Below are 17,327 nucleotides of genomic sequence, written 5' to 3' on the forward strand. Positions count from 1 at the left end.
CTACTGTATATTTCCATAAATTCAGTAAAGAGCTCCCTTTAGCTCTGATGTGTGTCAACATTTTTGGAATTCACTGTGTGCACAAAGACAAATAAAAAAAGACTAAACAGACAAAGGACACTAATATTTTTTGCGTACAGATTTGTGGCGATCTCCTCCCAACTTGCTCAGCCCTGTTTGCGATGATGTGATTTCCGCCCACAAATTTGAGCAGCTTTGATCAACTCTCCAACTTCCAGGTTTCCGCTAGGAAATCTCCTGACCACACGCTACGATCTGTCTGCATATAATTGGTGTGGACAGACTTCTTGTGCAGACAGATCGTGAACTGGCCGTGTCACTGAAATCGATATTGAACTCACGTCGTAAAAGAAGTGTGTTAGTTTCATGCGATCTTTGATTTGTTGTCGTAAACACACGTGCGTCTGTATGTAACGTTGTATTGTGTTTTGAATTTGTGCGGAAAGGAGCGTGGTTTGGTTTGATGTCAGCTACTGGGTATGTGGAATAAGGGCCTCAACAGTATTTATGTTTTTTGTGTTCTTAGTTCGTAGATGTTCGATTGTTGAAACCCACACTGCTCTCGCTCGGCGGAATGTGGATGCTGGTTGGAAAATAACAGTTCTCTCTTCTAAATCTTGAGCGTGGTGAGAGGAATGATTTGTAGGGTGTGATAAGTTTAGGGGACGTTGGACGGTAACAATCTTGTTGAAAGATGACGAGGCCGACGAATGTGAGGACAGTATAGAAACAAAGCATAATGCCTTAGATAGGGAGATGCTGAGTGAAACGTTTGCAAGTCAAGAGAGCAATGGCGAAGGCTTCAGTGACTTGTCTTAGCAGACAATTTTTCTTTTGTTTGTATATTTGCAGCTTGATCGATTACAATATTTGTTATACTATGTGTGTGTCTAATATTTGTGTTGTGTTATTATTATATTATCATGAAAGAAGGAAGGTGGTAAAATCCGGTACGGGTACGTAGCCTACTCGCGAACAGCACCAAGGGGGCCGCCAAGCTTTACGTCCCGAAGGATGGATCACCTTCAACAATGTAACATGCCCTCCTTCATGAGACACTGTGGAGAAGTTTGGTATTTAAACCAGGTTATTGGCGCAAAGGCTGGTGATCGTGAACATTACACCTACCTGCCTATGCCATCCAAACACTGGCCGTGAAACATTCTTCCACTACAATGATTTGAACTGGCTCACTCGCTAATTAGAGCGTCACCAGGTAAGCCATAGCAGAATATTGTCGGAAGATCTTCACGAAACACATAGTTAATATAGTTGAGACTAGCAAAGGAGAAATGCTTAAATCTACTTTCAAATAGTCGTCCACAAAGGAAACTCAGTAGTATGACCCCAGTTTAATATCACACCACTGAAGAAGATGAGTGAAACAGAAATTGCCGCGTGGAGTGGCTGCACGGTTTGAGACGCCATGTCATGGATTGCGTGGCCCCCCTTCATGGAGGTCCGAGTCCTCCCTCAGCCATGGGTGCATGTGTTAGTAAGTAGTGCCAGAGTCTGGGGACTGATGACCTCAGCAGTTTGGTCCCTTAGGAATTCACACACATTTTTGAAACAGATTATTAAAATATCTGAAACTGTTAAAATTGAACAAAGCCCTAGGGCCTGATGGAATCCCTATCAGTTTCTATACTGAATTTACAGCTGAGTTAGCCTATCTGTTAACTATAATCTGTCATAGATCCCTTGAACAAAAAGCCTTGCCCAGTAGTTGGAAGAAAGAACAGGTCACACCTATCTACATGAAGTGTAGCAGTAGCGATTCACAAAACTACCATTCAGTATCCTTGACATCCATTTCTTACAGAGTCTGAGAGCTTAATCCGAACTCCCAACATAATGAGGTATCTTAAACAGAACGCCCTTCTCCATGTCAAACATCATGTATTTTAAAAACATATTCATATGAAACCCAACCTCACTGAAAATATTAATAGTAACCTCAGACTTTTTGCAGAGGATGCAGTTGTCTTTAATGAAATGTTGTCTGAAAAAACATGCGTAAATATTAAGTCCCATCTTGATTAGGTTTTAAAGTGGTTCCAAAACTGGCAACTTGCTTCAAATGTTGATAAATATAAAAATGTGCACTTCCCAAAATGAAATAACATAGTATTCTATGACTTAGTATCATTGAGGTGCAGTTACATTCAGTTAACTCATACAAATACCTGGGTGTAACACATTGTAGGGATATAAAAGTTAAATGATTACATAGGCTCTGCTTGGATAAAGCAGGTTGTAGACTTTGGTTTGTTGGTAGAATATGGGGAACTGGAATCAGTCTACAAAGGAGACTGCTTGTAGATCACTTGTGCTACCCACCCAGAATATTGCTGAAGCATGTGGGACCCTTACCAAATAGGACTAACCGTGCAGTCACTCCGCACGGCTGTTTCTGTTTCACTCATCTTCTTCAGTGGTGTGAGAATTAAACTGGGGACATACAGCTGGGTTTCCGTTGTAGACAACTATTTGAAAGCAGAATGAAGCTTGTTTGATCGATGTGAGAGTGTCAGAGAGAGGCTGAAGAAACTGAACTCGAGACTCTTGAAGATGTAAACTACCCCGAGAAAGTCTACTAACAATGTTTCAAGAACTAGCCTTAAATGATTACTCTAGGAATCTACTACAACTATCTACATATCGATCCCATAGGGATTGTGAGAACAAGATTAGATTAATTTCAGTATGCACAGATGTATTGAACAAATTATTCTTCCTATGCTGCATTCATGAATGGAAAGGGAGAAGCCCTATTAACTCATACAATGGGATGTACCCACTGTCATGCACTTTACAGTAGTTCACAGATTGTAGATATAGATGGTTGATTAGTAACATACTCCAAGGTCTATGCAACATTATCTGTAAAGTACTTTTTATTAATAGTTGTAATAACTAAAACTGTGAGATAAATTCAGAAAAGCTGTGCTACGTTCAAAAAGCAACTCTCACAAATTTTGGCCATGTGAATGCATCACCAGCTTTTCCTTCTGAAATTAAGAAAATTATATATTCTCTCAAAAATAAAAGCTCATCTGGATTTGATGGTTTCTAAAACTGCGCGAAAGATTTGCTCCCTTATAAGAAGCCCAGCTGTATTTTAAATGTATCACACACTACTAACTCGGGGAACTTCTGAAAGAGAGATCGAAAAATGCCATTGTCAGAGCCTTCTGCAAGAAAGGTAATAGGAGAGATGTCATTAACTGCTCATCTATTTCACTACTGAGATAATTTTCTAAAATCTTTGAGAAAGTGATGTAAGCTAAAATGGTATCTCACCCGAGCAACAATAGTATCCCAGTATATAACAGTAATGATATTGGAAGAGTTGTTCAACTAAGGAAGCTATTTTCACATTCACTCACAAAATTTTCAATAATTAAATAACAAAATAGCACCAATTGGTATTTTTGGTGATCTGTCCAATGCACTTGACTGTGTTGTTCACTACATTCTCCAAAATAATCTCTAAGCACTATATTCTCCTAAATAAACTCAGGAATTGGTAATATCTTAGCGAACCGGTGGATGTCATGTCTAGCGAAAAAAATACATGTAGTTATATTTAGTAATTCAACCAGTGTAAGCAGAGGAGATTCTTCTGACTGGGGATATCATTTATGGGGCCCAAGTTTATTTCAACTGCACTGCATAAGTTTCACTAGAAAGCCCTTACACATCCTCTATACTGTCCGTATCTCTCCCCATATGATCCATATTTTTGGAGCCCTAAAGAAAGGCATTTGTGGCCATACATGTCCCTGGAAGGGAGGTATACGTGCCTGGATACAATCATGTTGTTTTTTTTTTTTTCTCCTTGAAGGAACTGACCACTTCTCACACTTGGATAAATTGTTAACAGTTGTGGCAATTGCTTTTGAAATAATAATCAGTTCACTTAGTTTTTTTCACATGTCTCATTTTTATTGACTGCTCCTGATAGATGAGATGATGTAGGCTACTTTAACACTGAGTTAAAGGAATTTCTCTTTTGCAAGTCCTACTCCACTGAAGAGTAACTTCATAGAATCTCCTAAATTTAATGTTTTAAGTTAATTCCTCATTTGAATCAGCACTGTAAAGCAATGAAGTGTCATTTCACTGATTCCCACTTAAATAAAAACATCCCAGAGACAACTCTCTTCGGGCATAGTCCATATCAATTCGGGCATGCTAGGAAAAAATCTTACCTTCATGGTCTCGGATGTTATTGAATTTAGAAAATGTTAAAATGAAGGTCTAAGTAAAGGAACACATATTTTTTTGTTTTCTCCAAAAAAAAAAAATTCTGCTCCGAGATTCAGCCCTCCAAAGATGACACTGCGCATACCATTTTGAAGATGTGAATTTTGTGTGAAGGTGTCATGTGTCACGTGCTCCAGTAAGTCCTTCAAAATTACCACACAAAGTTCAAAATTTGGGCAGTACACACATAAACAGACATCTCTAGGTGGGTGTGGAACTACCCACTTAGGTCGTAGTGCATAAAATTTTGATCTTCCAGTATGTATCTCTGGAACAGTTCTAGATATTTTGTTGTTTTTTTTATTTCAAAGATAATTGCTTTATGTTTACGAAGAAATCCTCCTTTTGGACTTACTGTCAAAGTTCTTTTACTATAGCATTCCGAACTTTTTTAATAATTTATGGAATTTTTTTTTTTTTTTTCAAAAATGCCAATCTATAAAATTTTGATTTTTTTCTGTTGTTTAGTACCATATAGTTCTACATTACCTGAAAATGAGAGCTTCCATTTTTTCCAGGTTTTATAAACAATTGAAATTTTTGCCCTACATAAAACCTGTTTTATTACCACATTATCACATAACAGGCCCATAAAAATCAAAACATAATTTTAGTTTTGAAAGATGAGTAAGAGACCCATTTTTCAAGCATTTTAAATGGTTCTAGAATGTATGTGAAAGGTCCAAAGACATAAAGGTTTCAATTTATACAACTTATGTGCACTTTGTTTTGTACTGAAATTAGCCAGTCAATGAACTAAAAATGTGTTCCACTGCTTCAGTATCTTCCTTTGATATAGAGTAATGCCTTCCTATTGAACCAATAGGAACTGGAGCACTTACAATCTTCAAAACATTGTGAACAGGAAGTGACCACTGATGGCATTGTTACTGTCCTTCCAGCAGCTGGTCAATGTGGTAGCATAAAGTTCACTACAATTTTGTTTAACTCATAACAGGTGTCTATAATCTCTGCAATCCACCAGTCACACTCATACACACACACGACAAACATCCTCCTCCTCAGGTTGTGAATCTGAATATTATCCTACTGTTTCTGAGGTGTCGGCCAAATGAACGAAATTTCTTCTTTCTTGTTCTTTAAAGAGCATGCAGTGTGAGTTCGCCCATCATTTTGATTCCAAAAATGTGTCTTCTAAATTCCTTTCACATGAGTAGTTTCGTTTGGACCATTCTTCTTTTTTCTGTTCACAGAGTTCTTCAATTTCCTCTTTTGACAAAAGAATGAGGGCTGTGGATGTGTAAGATTTCACGACTCTCGTAAAATCCTCAACATTCTGAATCACAGCTGTATTTGGTCTGGAAAGGTTGTTTTGTAGCATGGTGCTTCAGCAGGCCTCCTACACCATCACAAGCCCCTTGCCCATGATCAGTAGCACTGTATATCCAGTCAGTTGGCACAAGCGACTTACTCAATTCGAACAGCATTCCTAGCAAAGTATGTGCTGAGTCATGTCCTGTGTCATCACTTATAACTGCAACATGTGTGGTCTTGTTTTGAAAATATGTCACTCCTGTAAAAATCAAAACCAGGTCATTACTCCAATGATACCCTTCAACTTCTTGTGGGAGAATTACAGACCAGTTCTCAGCAAAATGACAGTGAAGCACTAAACATAGTTCTTCAGCCTGTACACACTCTTTCACATCTGCAATGTGTTCTTGTAGCATTTTCTTCAGATGCTGGTGTGTCGCTGGTTTCACTGACCATTTACCAAATTCATCAATGAAACTGTCAAAGGCAACAGTTTTCTTAATTAGTTTATTTTCCTCCCATGTCGCATATGTAATTTCTGCTGAGTTATCTGCTACGTCTGCCAGGCCAAGTGTCTGTAAAGACACTCTTTCCTTTCTAGGGCAGTCACCACATTCTTGAAACAAACAGGTCTTTTGCTTTACATCCCAGACTACTAATGATTTCACACAACCAACCAAGGTGTCATGTGTCATGTGCTCCAGTAAGTCCTTCAAAATTACCACACACAGTTCAAAATTTGGGCAGTACACACATAAACAGACATCTCTAGGTGGGTGTGGAACTACCCACTTAGGTCGTAGTGCATAAAATTTTGATCTTCCAGTATGTGAAGTTGTATAGTTGCTTTTATAAACTTTGCTCTTATAAATTGCAAAAGTTTCTTTAATATTGTGTGTCATGTATCTCTTCACTTTCACAACTTTTTGACCTTCATCTGTTACAGCTATGGTTTCTTTTTTGTTGGCACTCTGGTGAGAACACTCCTGGATAAAATGACTGCACTATTTGAAATTTAGCTGCTTCTACAGGATGACCATAATAGGGATCTGGTCTTCCAAAGACTCCTTTTACAGGCCTATCATTTCTTGATTTGTCTGCCAGGTATTTCAACAGTTCAATTGATATGTGTGAAAAATTTCTGGCAAGAGGTGCAAGAGTGCTTTGCTTCATTTTCTTCTGAAGATGGAATTTCTACTTTGAAGAGTGTGGCCACCTTTGCTGTAGTGTATTCATCCATAGCTTCAGTAATTTCCCTGCACTTTCTTGGTGCACACCTACCTCTGTAGTTGACTGATTCAGGGTATTTAATTCTTTCTCTACTGATGCAAAATCTGCATCATCTGCACCATGGGAGGCTTCAACTTGTTCAGATACTATCATTGGTGTTATGCTGTCAAAACATTTAGAACACAAAAAGTCGTCACTGGGAACATCTTCACTTTGAAACAAAGTCGTCAAATGGGAACACTTATTCCCAACCTGAACAAAGTCTGTTTTTTTGTTTGTCTTATATATCACTCTCTAATGGATATGCAAATAGTCAGCACACTTCACTCTCCTGTGGCCCTAGTGAGAAGACATTTCAAACAGTCCTTTTTCACAAAACACACTGCAACTGTGTCAAGTGGCAAATTCCTCACAAAAACACAGAACTCACTGGATGGTCTCAGATTTAGTGCTGAACAACTACAGTACAGAAACCTGAAGTGAACAACCAAGACAAAGAAACTGACAAGAAACTACAACAAAATGTAAGAAATATCTGCAACAATGACTATGAGAAGAAATAACTGCAATAAAGAAAGCGAAAAAGTTTAAAAAAATTTAAAGTACAACCTGTTCAACTTAAAAGTGAAAGCTCTCATTTACAGAGAATATAGTACTACATGGTACTAATCAACAGAAAAAAATCTAACTTTTCTGGCTTAGCATTTTTGGAAAAAAAATAATGTAAATTATTTTTAAAAAATCAAAGGTGACAGTAAAAAAACTTTGACAGATATGTCCAAACGGAGGATACCATTGTAATCATAAAGCAATTATCATTCAAATAAAGAAATTCTAACAAAATATCTACAACTGTTACAGAGATACAGCATTTAAAAAATTTTTCCAAAATTTGCATCTTCAGAATGGTGTTCACAGTGTCATCTTTGGAGGCTGGTGTCTTGGGGCAGGATTTTTGTTTTGCAGAAAGCAAAAAAAATGTGTTTCTTACATACTCCTGACTTATAACACATGCTAAATTCAATAACATCCGAGACTATGAAGGTAACCCCCCTGCCTGAAGTGATATGGATTATGCCCTTGGCATCATCCATGGAATACTACTAATGTAAATATAACTCTTATGAATGGGTATGAATACAAAATCGGAAGTTTTGAATTATGACGTGGTGTGCATATTTAGTTGAACTCTGTCATTCAGTTAACCTTTCAACGCCAATTGGAAATGACTATTTCCTTCAAAAGTATTTCCACCTTCTGTTGTTTCAAGATTTGTTGGCATAATGATAGCACATTTTGACAGCTTCCCTAGCTGTTTTTCTCAGTCAAACTAAGCACAGATGTCTGTGAATAACTCAAATGCTAACTTCATATATCTGAGGATGGCGACTATGGAAGTTATGGCAAGGGAATTACTTGGGTCAATATATCTTTCTGTTTATGAGATATCAGTTGTTCTCTCAAGACAATGTTGTTCTTCCCTCAACATTTGTATAACACTGGCAGTGATTGTATTTGCCAGAAGAAAGCAATGAATATTTTCAAGCAGTTCGTACGAATTTAAATTCACCCAATTGTTGCTTGAATAATAGATTGGTTTACAAGTTGTTCAATATGTTGTTCAGTTCCTTACCCTTTTTCTGTTTAGTTGGTATGATATGTCGGGTCAGCCTTAAGTTTCGTCTTTACTAATGCCCTGTCATTTACAGTTTTGGTGATTCCATGTCTCTCTTCTGCTGCAATCTTTTATAAACAAAACAGGATCTGAAGATGTCCGGCCCTTGAGTTGTTTCCTGCAAAACAACCATCATTACTATACAGGGTATCCCAGGAGGAATGGTCAATATTCAGGGATATAACAGGAACGGTCATTTGGAGCAAAAAAAGTATGGTGAAAATGTGTTTAAAATATAAATCTTAGGAGCTATGAGCACATCTTTATCTTTGCTACTGTGAAACATACCTCTCCTGCTGAGTAAGTGCTCGTAGCTCTTGAGATAGGAATATGCATATTAAACCCCATGTTCACTAAAAAACAGTTTGTTCTTCTTTTGGTCCATATTGCCCCTTTCAAAATACAGAAAGTGAAGAGCTTTCATTTGAAGAGATTTGTTTAATGGTATTGAAGATGTAGTAGTGCTCATAGCACTAAATGCATGCATTGTATAGACCATGTTTACTACCCTTTTTGCTTCAAATGATCATTCCTGTCATATCCCAGAATATTGACCATTCTTACTGGTACAACCTGTATGGACTTAGAATCAACATCAGCCAGTTCAATCACTTGGTGATGAGCCCTCTTTGAGTCTGCGTACAACGTAGGTCTCCTGTAGATTCTTCTGTTTCTGCCAGTCTTGAGCTTCCTGTTGCCAGTTCAGTCTGGCAGTCGTCTTTAAGTATCTGTCCCATCTATCCAGAGGTCTTGCCCCTTGTCTTTTTTGGTAAATTGGGCTCCAATTGAGTACTTGTTTTGACCATCTATGTCTATGTGAATACTCTGCAAATCATATTTAAGTGCCTGGCAGAGGGTTCATCAAACCACCTTCACAATTCTCTTTTATTCCAATCTCGCATAGCGTGCGGAAAAAGTGAACACCTATATCTTTCTGTGCGAGCTCTGATTTCTCTTACTTTGTTATGCTGGTCATTTCTCCCTGTGTAGGTCGGCGTCAACAAAATATTTTCGCATTTGGAGGAGAAAGTTGGTAATTGAAATTTCATGAGAAGATTCTCTGCAACGAAAAGCACCTTTGTTTCAGTGATGTCCACCCCAAGTCCTGTATCATTTCAGTGACACTCTCTCCGTATTTCGTGATAATACAAAACATGCTGCCCTTCTTGAACTTTTTCAATGTACTCTGTCAACCCTTTCTGTTAAGGATCCCACATTGCACAGGAGTATTCTGAAAGACAGACAAACATAGTGTAGGCAGTCTCTTTAGCAGATCTGTTACAGTTTCTAAGCATCCTGCTAATAAAACACAGTCTTTGGTTGGCCTCCCCTACAACATTTTCTGTGTGTTCTTTCCAATTTAAATTGTTTTGTAATTATAATTCCTAGGTATTTAGTTGAATTTACGGCCTTTAGATTTGACTGTTTTGTTGTGTAACTAAAGTTTCACGGATTCCTTCTGGCACTCATGTGGATGACCTCACACGTTTCGTTATTTAGTGTCAATTGCCAATTTTTGCACCATACAGATAACTTTTCTAAATCATTTTGCAATTTGTTTTGATCTTCTGATAACTTTACTAGTAAAAAAAAAATGACTGTGTCATCTGCAAGCAACCTAAGATGCGTGCTCGGATTGTCTCCCAAATCATTTATATAGATAAAGAACAGCAAAGGGCCTATAACACTACCTTGGGGAGCGCCAGAAATCACTTTTGTTTTACTCGATGACTTTCCATCAGTTACTAAAAACTGTGACCTCTCTGACAGGAAATTACGAGTCCAGTCGCATAACTGAGATGATATTCCATAAGCACGCAATTTCACTACAAGCCGCTTGTGTGGTATACAGTGTCAAAAGCCTTCCCGAAATCCAGAAATTCAGAATCAGTTTGAAATCCTTTGTCAATAGCACTCAACACTTTGTGAGAATAAAGAGCTAGTTGTGTTTCACAAGAACAATGTTTTCTACCGGTAAATCTGTGTTGACTGTTTGTCAATAGACCATTCTCTTCGAGGTAATTCATAATATTCGAACACAGTATATGTTCCAAAATCCTGTTGCATATCGACATTAGTAATATGGGCCTGTAATTTAGTGGATTACTCCTACTACCTTTCTTGAGTATTCGTGTGAACTGTGCAACTTACCAGTCTTTGGGTATGGATCTTTCGTGGAGTGACATGACCGGCCCACTGCCATATCAAGGTGTCTATACTTTCCATTATATCACAGACCTTGTCGTCTGTCTAATATCAACTGCTTTCTTTTTGTTGTTCTTTGTGTAGCTGAACATTGATCTTTCCATTCCTCTTTGGGCTACTATTAGTTTTCTAACAATGAACATTTAATGTCCATGTCTCACAGCCATTACTTATTACTGGCAGTATGTGTTGGTCAAAGACTGTTTTCTTCAGCTCGGCCGATATCTTGGACTTCAAAACTGAGCAGTATCTTCCATAAGCTTGCTAGCCTATTTCTGATTTCAGGCCTTCTTTCATATTTAGCAGCTGACCAAGGTACACATTGTCTGTGATGTGACCCATTGAAGTTTCACACTTCCAATAGATATATCTGCCTCTGGTATCCATTCATTCATCATGATCTTGGTTTTACTGTAGTTCATTTTTAGGCCAACTTTAGAGCAGGCTGACACAAGTTCGCTGACCAGTATTTGAAGTTCTTGCATGCTATTTGCAAATAGTACAATATCATTGGCGAACCTCAGGTTAACAAGTTTGTTTGCATGACCACCCTGTGCAACAAGCACAGAAATATTTGCTTTGTAAATAACAACCAAAATCGCAAAGAGCTATCCCACTGATGAGCCCTTAAAGTGAAAAAGGCAAAATGCACCTGGGAGACATAAAATGCAATGCAGCAAGGAAAGGCGATTTTTATTTACGAAGCAAACGGAACCGTAGGTTGTTTAATCTCATTCCCAGAATTTGGATTCCCACTGTTTTCCAATTTAATTGAGGCATCTATTTTTTCAAGGACTGCTGAGAACAGTTTTGGAGATATAGAGTCATCTTGCTTTGTGCCCTTTTTGATGGAAAATTGATGGGGTTCTTCAACTACATTTATAAAGGCTGTGGAGGTTTTGTATACATTGTATAAAACTTTATTATAGGCCTGTTCTATTCCTTGCTGTGTTAGAACCGCAAACACAGCTGGGTGCCTGATCGAATCGAATGCCTTTTCGGAGTCTATGAATGAAAGGCAAAGAGGTAGATGGTACTCATGTGTTCTACTAATTGTTTCATGTAGAGTGAGGATATGATTGGTTGCACTAAACTCTGCGCGGAACCTAGCTTGCTCAATGGGTTGGGTCAGGTTAAGTGTAGTGCTCAGCTTGGTGGTTAAGATTCTAGTAAAAACTTTGTACAGTATGGACAGGAGGCTGATAGTTGTTTATATATTTTGTACTACCATTCTCGTATGTTAGAATTATTTTGGCTTTATTCCAATCTCTTGGTAGTTTTCCACTGTGCAAACTATCTGAAAATATTTGAGCTAAATGCTTTATTGAGTCATCACCCAACAGCTTGCAAATATCGATTGGAGGTCATCCCTACCTGGAGCAGCCCTTTTCTGTAGCATGTTTGACTTCTGAAGGGAGTATTTCTGGTATTTGGGAAATAGAGGCATCCAATTCATCTAGGATTAAGATATCATCGACTTTACTGTGCAGGTTACTATAAAAATTTTCAATATATTTGAGTATTTTTTTCCCTTCTATAATTCGATGTTGGTCTGTGTGTAAAGTTGTTAGCTGATTCATTCCAGTCATAAGCTTCCGCTTGGCTATCTTTAAACTAGGTTTATTACTGAGACGTTTTTAGCGAATCTTATTCATACTTCTTGATGTCATCTTTCATCATCAAACCAGAGAAAATGTACACAGCCACAATACAAGAAGGAATACGTGCCTCTATATTCCTTACCACAGATTGTCAAAGTCACTCAACAGCTACGAAATCATGGGGTACAAATTATTTAATAATCTTCCTCAATCTGTTCAAGAATTACCTGAACAATTATTCAAACAAACAATTCATGACTGGCTAGTCCACCCATTCTATGACATAAGAGAATTTATCAACTGTAATATAATACTATAATGTTAACAAGAAACCTGTTGTTTCTTTCAAACTATTAATTGTATTTTAGTATGTATATGACGTTGTCTATTGCTGTAATGGCCGAATGACAATAAAATTATTATTATTATTATTATTGTCTGTTTCTTCTTTTATTTTTCTTCTCTTGTCCAGCAAATTTATCATTTTATTTGTCATTTCTTCAGTTGGTTTTGAGATTTGCACAAGCCACCCACTTCCTCAGCTGTTGTGATAAGTATCTTTGTTACTACTTCTCCTTCACAGTATTTTAATTTTCTCTCAATTCTTTCTTGAAATTCCTCTTTCTGTTCTTCGATATTTTTGATATGTACAATTAAAATACCGAATTCCATATTCAGTTCTAGGTTGCTGTGAGTGCCAGTTGGCTGTATATTCATTATTAGATGTATTTAGTGTATTACAGCGATTGTTCAAGCATGTTATAAAAATGCTAGATTGCTTCAAGTGGACAGGAGTTATCACTTATTTCAATGCAGTCTGTTTGAAAAAGAACTCCCTGGTTTTAATGCGTCCTAGAATCTGTACCAAGTGACTAGTCTAGTTTATGGTGTGTGACTCATCAACTCTCAAAGTTTGGCTCCCCTGCAGTTGGCAGATCTGCTTGACCTTGAGATGGCACCAGTGCTGTTTTTCCCTCTGTTCCCTCGTTTCAGTCCAGGCATGTGTGCAGTAGAGTGTGTTATTTGGCTTGTGAAAACTGAGTCAGTTATAACAGTGCAACATAATTTTAGATGTCAGTATGGTGGTGAACCACCTACAGCAAAAACTATCCGTCATTGGCTAAAGTCTTTCAAGGAAACTGGTAGTGTTTTAAAAGCAAAATCTCCAGCCAGGTAGACTGAGAACTTCTGAAGATGGTGTTGAACAGATCTGTGTTTCGTGTGCTTGGAGCCCGAAGAAGTCATTGGCCAGACGTAGTCTACAGTTACGAGTGCCTAAAGGTACTATGTATGATGATGTGCATAAAATACTTAAGTAGTGTGCCTAAAAATTGCAACTGTTACATGAAATAAAACCTACTGATAAAATCGAAAGGTATGTTAACTTTCTACACAGAATTACTGATGTCAATTTTTTTAAAAAAGATTCTCTTTTCTGGTGAGGCTACATTTCATGTCAGTGGAACAGTTGCTCATCATAACTGCAGAATTTGGGGGGCAGAGCATCCACGCGAAGTTCTTCAGCATCAGTGTGACTCTCCCAAAGTTAATCAGGTGCAGTTTGATAGAAGATCGTGTTGTTGGTCCTTTCATTTCTGTAGAAAAAAACAATAAACAGGAACATTTACTGTGACATGTTGACAGAGAACGACTTTCCCCAAATGGACAATATTGAGGCAGAAAAGGGGCTTGTGTTTTTCCAACAAGATGGCGCCCCACCTCATTACAGTAACCATGTGCATGCAGCTCTTGATACTCTTTTTCCAAGAAGGTGGATACGCAGGGCTGGCCCAATAACTTGGACACCACAAAGCCTGGACTTTACCCCACTGGACTTTTTCTTTTGGGGCTATATAAAAAATGTTGTGTACAGTGAAAAGATCAGAGATATCAATTACTCATTTAAGGGAAAGAATCATCACAGCAGTTGGGACTGTTACACCTGAAATGTTGGTGAATACGTGGCAAGAAGTGGAATATCAGCTTGACATGTGCAGGGCAACGAATGGATCCCACATTGATGTCTACTAACATTAAACAAAACTTGAAGGAGTTCTCTGTCATGATATGTACTCATTGATGCAAAACTAGGGAGGGTTTTTTCTTCCCCCCAAACACCCTGTATTTCTGTACACACTTAGCAACAAACAGGTTTCAGTTATCTTTTCTGTTTGTTACAGGGAAGGCAATAAGGGGATAAAACGGAAGAAAGAAAAAATCAAGAAACTAAAAACAGAACCGAAAACAAGAGATGAAGTATTAGTGCAGAAAAAGGCACTTACATATTTGAAGCAGTGGCATCGAGATCGTGGAAACTGGAAATTTGAGAAATTGAAGCAGATATGGCTTATCCAAAACATGTTAGATGCAAGCAAGGTATGATAGTCTATTAGTAATAATCTGGGGAACGGAAAGTGTCTCCCTACTTTCAAGATTCAGGTTAATAGAATGCAGACATCAGCATTAGTTTGCAGTTATTGCCAATAAGTGTGTGTGTGTTTTTGTTTTTGTGTTTTCACTCTCAGATGCTGTGGGGAAACTTCTGGCCCTGTTAGGTAATGTATCTACAGATCAACATGTGGTTCTGATCAGGAATGTTGTGAATTTCAATTCAGAGAACCCTTGGTGCATACAGTGGTGTAATTGGAGCCTAAATAATCTGTACACACAAAGAGTTTTATGTCAATTAACAGCCAGAAAGTCTTATCAGTGTGTGTGTGTGTGTGTATATATATATATATATATATATATATATATATATATATATATATATATATATATATATATATATATACACAAAGATGATGTGACTTACCAAACGAAAGCGCTGGCACGTCAATAGACACACAAACAAACACAAACATACACACAAAATTCAAGCTTTCACAACAAACTGTTGCCTCTCAGGAAAGAGGGAAGGAGAGGGAAAGACGAAAAACCCACATCCTTTCGTCTTTCCCTCTTTCCTGATGAGGCAACAGTTTGTTGCGAGAGCTTGAATTTTGTGTGTGTGTTTGTGTTTGTTTGTGTGTCTATCGACGTGCCAGCGCTTTCGTTTGGTAAGTCACATCATCTTTGTTTTTGGATATATTTTTCCCACGTGGAATGTTTCCCTCTATTAATTTATATCATTAATTTGAACCCAACAATTACGTTTGTTATTGTCACAGTTGTATTTCGAAATCTTTTCTGTCATCTTATTTTCTCTTTTTGTTTGTGCCAGTAGTTTCACTTTGTATTCACCTTCTCCTTTTTACCGTAATCTGCTATACAATTTTATCCCGCCTATATAGACTCAATAATACGTCACCCACTTCCAAACCATAACAAAAAAATTTTTTTCCGCTTTCAACACTACCGCTGCTATGAAATCCACCGTTTCTAGTCCACAAACAGTTCATTTCAGCTATTAAACAACCTTTTCGTCTAGTTCTGATAACTTTCGCTTTATTTCCATTTCCGTTCTTCCCACATCACTGATAATTTTTAGCCGCTTCCCACAGGTTTTAATGTCATTATTTCATCGCCAGACTATTGTTAGCTTCATTTTCATAATCTGCCACCACAAAACCACTCTTTTTAACACATTTACACGCCGTTTTTTCGAAATTTTCCCGAATCTCTTCATCCTTTAACGTGTTTTGGCGGCAACACAACCACCTAACCTATGTGCACATCGTTCTCTACCAACCCAAGTTCACCACAGGATCAACATAGCCCAACTTTAACCAACACTTTTTCGCCTTTTTTCACAACAGATCTCCAGTTACTTTCTCCAGTTATTTTCATTTTCATCTCAACCTCATGTTACACTTTCCACCTTCTAATACCATGGCACCCTCACAACACCCCCACAACACCCCCATTAAGTTTTATTTACATTCCCTCCGCAAACATGCCTTCGCCCTAGCCAGATTACGCTCGCATATTTTATTTTCTCAGGCTTGTCTGACATTTGGCATTACCCCCAAAGGCCTCACACTTAAAGTTCCCATCTCTGGCTGCAACCCTTATTTCCATCAGTCCCTATACCAGTTCCAAACTGAACAATCCATTGCCCTCACCCACCTAATCCTTCACCTACACATCAACTCAGCCAATGAACACACCCGTCAACTCCTATCCTTAATAAAAGTCCTCAATCTTTCCTCTCCCACCGGCTGTTCAGAGCATCCTCCTACAGGCCAACCGCAAATTAGAACAACATGCCACCCTTCACCTCAAAAAACTATCCAATCTCCTGGTTTCCCACCTCCGGAAAGGCAACTCACTCACCCTTCACAACCTTTCCAGCAAACCTCAACCTCCTCTCATTGCACACAAACCCAGTCTCTCCCATCTACTCAACCTCCCACTTCCAGCTCCACTCCCTCCAAAACCTCAAAATTCCAATCAACACAATCTGGAACCACAACACCCTAATTCAGTAGTTAACCTTTCCTCCAAACCTCTCTCCCAATCCGAAACCTCTGTCCTATCCAAAGGCCTCACCTTCAGCCCCACTCCCAGATTCAACCAAACAGCCCTCGTCAAAGATTTACTGCCCTACACTCGTACTCTCTGCTGGAAGTATAACTTTGCCACGAAGAAAAATGATCCTAATCCTACTCCTAATGATCCAACTCCCCAAGACACTATCCAAATTGAACCCTGCCTGGAACAGTTCCGTCCTCCGTCACAGCGGGACCCACCTCCTCTTCCTCAAAATCACCCTCTCCAAACCTTCCAGGAATTTCTGACTTCCAGCCTTGCCTTAATCCTACTCCCAACATCACCACTGCTGAAGCCCAGGCTATCCGTGATCTGAAGGCTGACCGGTCCATCGTCATCCTTCCGGCGGACAAGGGTTCCACGACCGTGGTACTTGATCGTCGGGAGTATGTGGCTGAAGGACTGCGTCAGCTTTCAGACAACACCACATACAAAGTTTTCCAAGGTAATCCCATTCCTGATGTCCAGGCAGAGCTTCAAGGAATCCTCAGAACCTTAGGCCCCCTACAAAACCTTTCACCTGACTCCATCAACCTCCTGACCCCACCGACACCCCGCAC

At 38.6% G+C, this 17,327-nt stretch overlaps 1 protein-coding gene across 2 annotated transcripts in view; it reads left to right on the top strand.

Annotated features, from left to right (window-relative positions):
• Positions 1–343: 343 nt before the first annotated feature.
• The window catches only part of LOC126251799 (uncharacterized protein C7orf50), a 45,367-nt gene continuing 28,383 nt past the window's right edge, over positions 344–17,327 (top strand). Inside the window, exons 1-3 of one of the 2 annotated variants that reach the window (XM_049952435.1) lie at positions 344–498; positions 14,457–14,652; positions 14,802–14,930. In XM_049952435.1, coding sequence (XP_049808392.1) covers positions 485–498; positions 14,457–14,652; positions 14,802–14,831 — 240 coding nt within the window. In that variant the 5' untranslated portion in view covers positions 344–484 and the 3' untranslated portion in view covers positions 14,832–14,930. Of the gene's footprint in view, positions 499–14,456; positions 14,653–14,801; positions 14,931–17,327 lie in introns of those variants that run through there. The other variant, XM_049952434.1, reaches the window with a different exon arrangement.

The sequence above is a fragment of the Schistocerca nitens genome, chromosome 4 (genome assembly GCF_023898315.1).
Source record: "Schistocerca nitens isolate TAMUIC-IGC-003100 chromosome 4, iqSchNite1.1, whole genome shotgun sequence".
In the NCBI taxonomy this organism is placed as follows: domain Eukaryota; kingdom Metazoa; phylum Arthropoda; class Insecta; order Orthoptera; family Acrididae; genus Schistocerca; species Schistocerca nitens.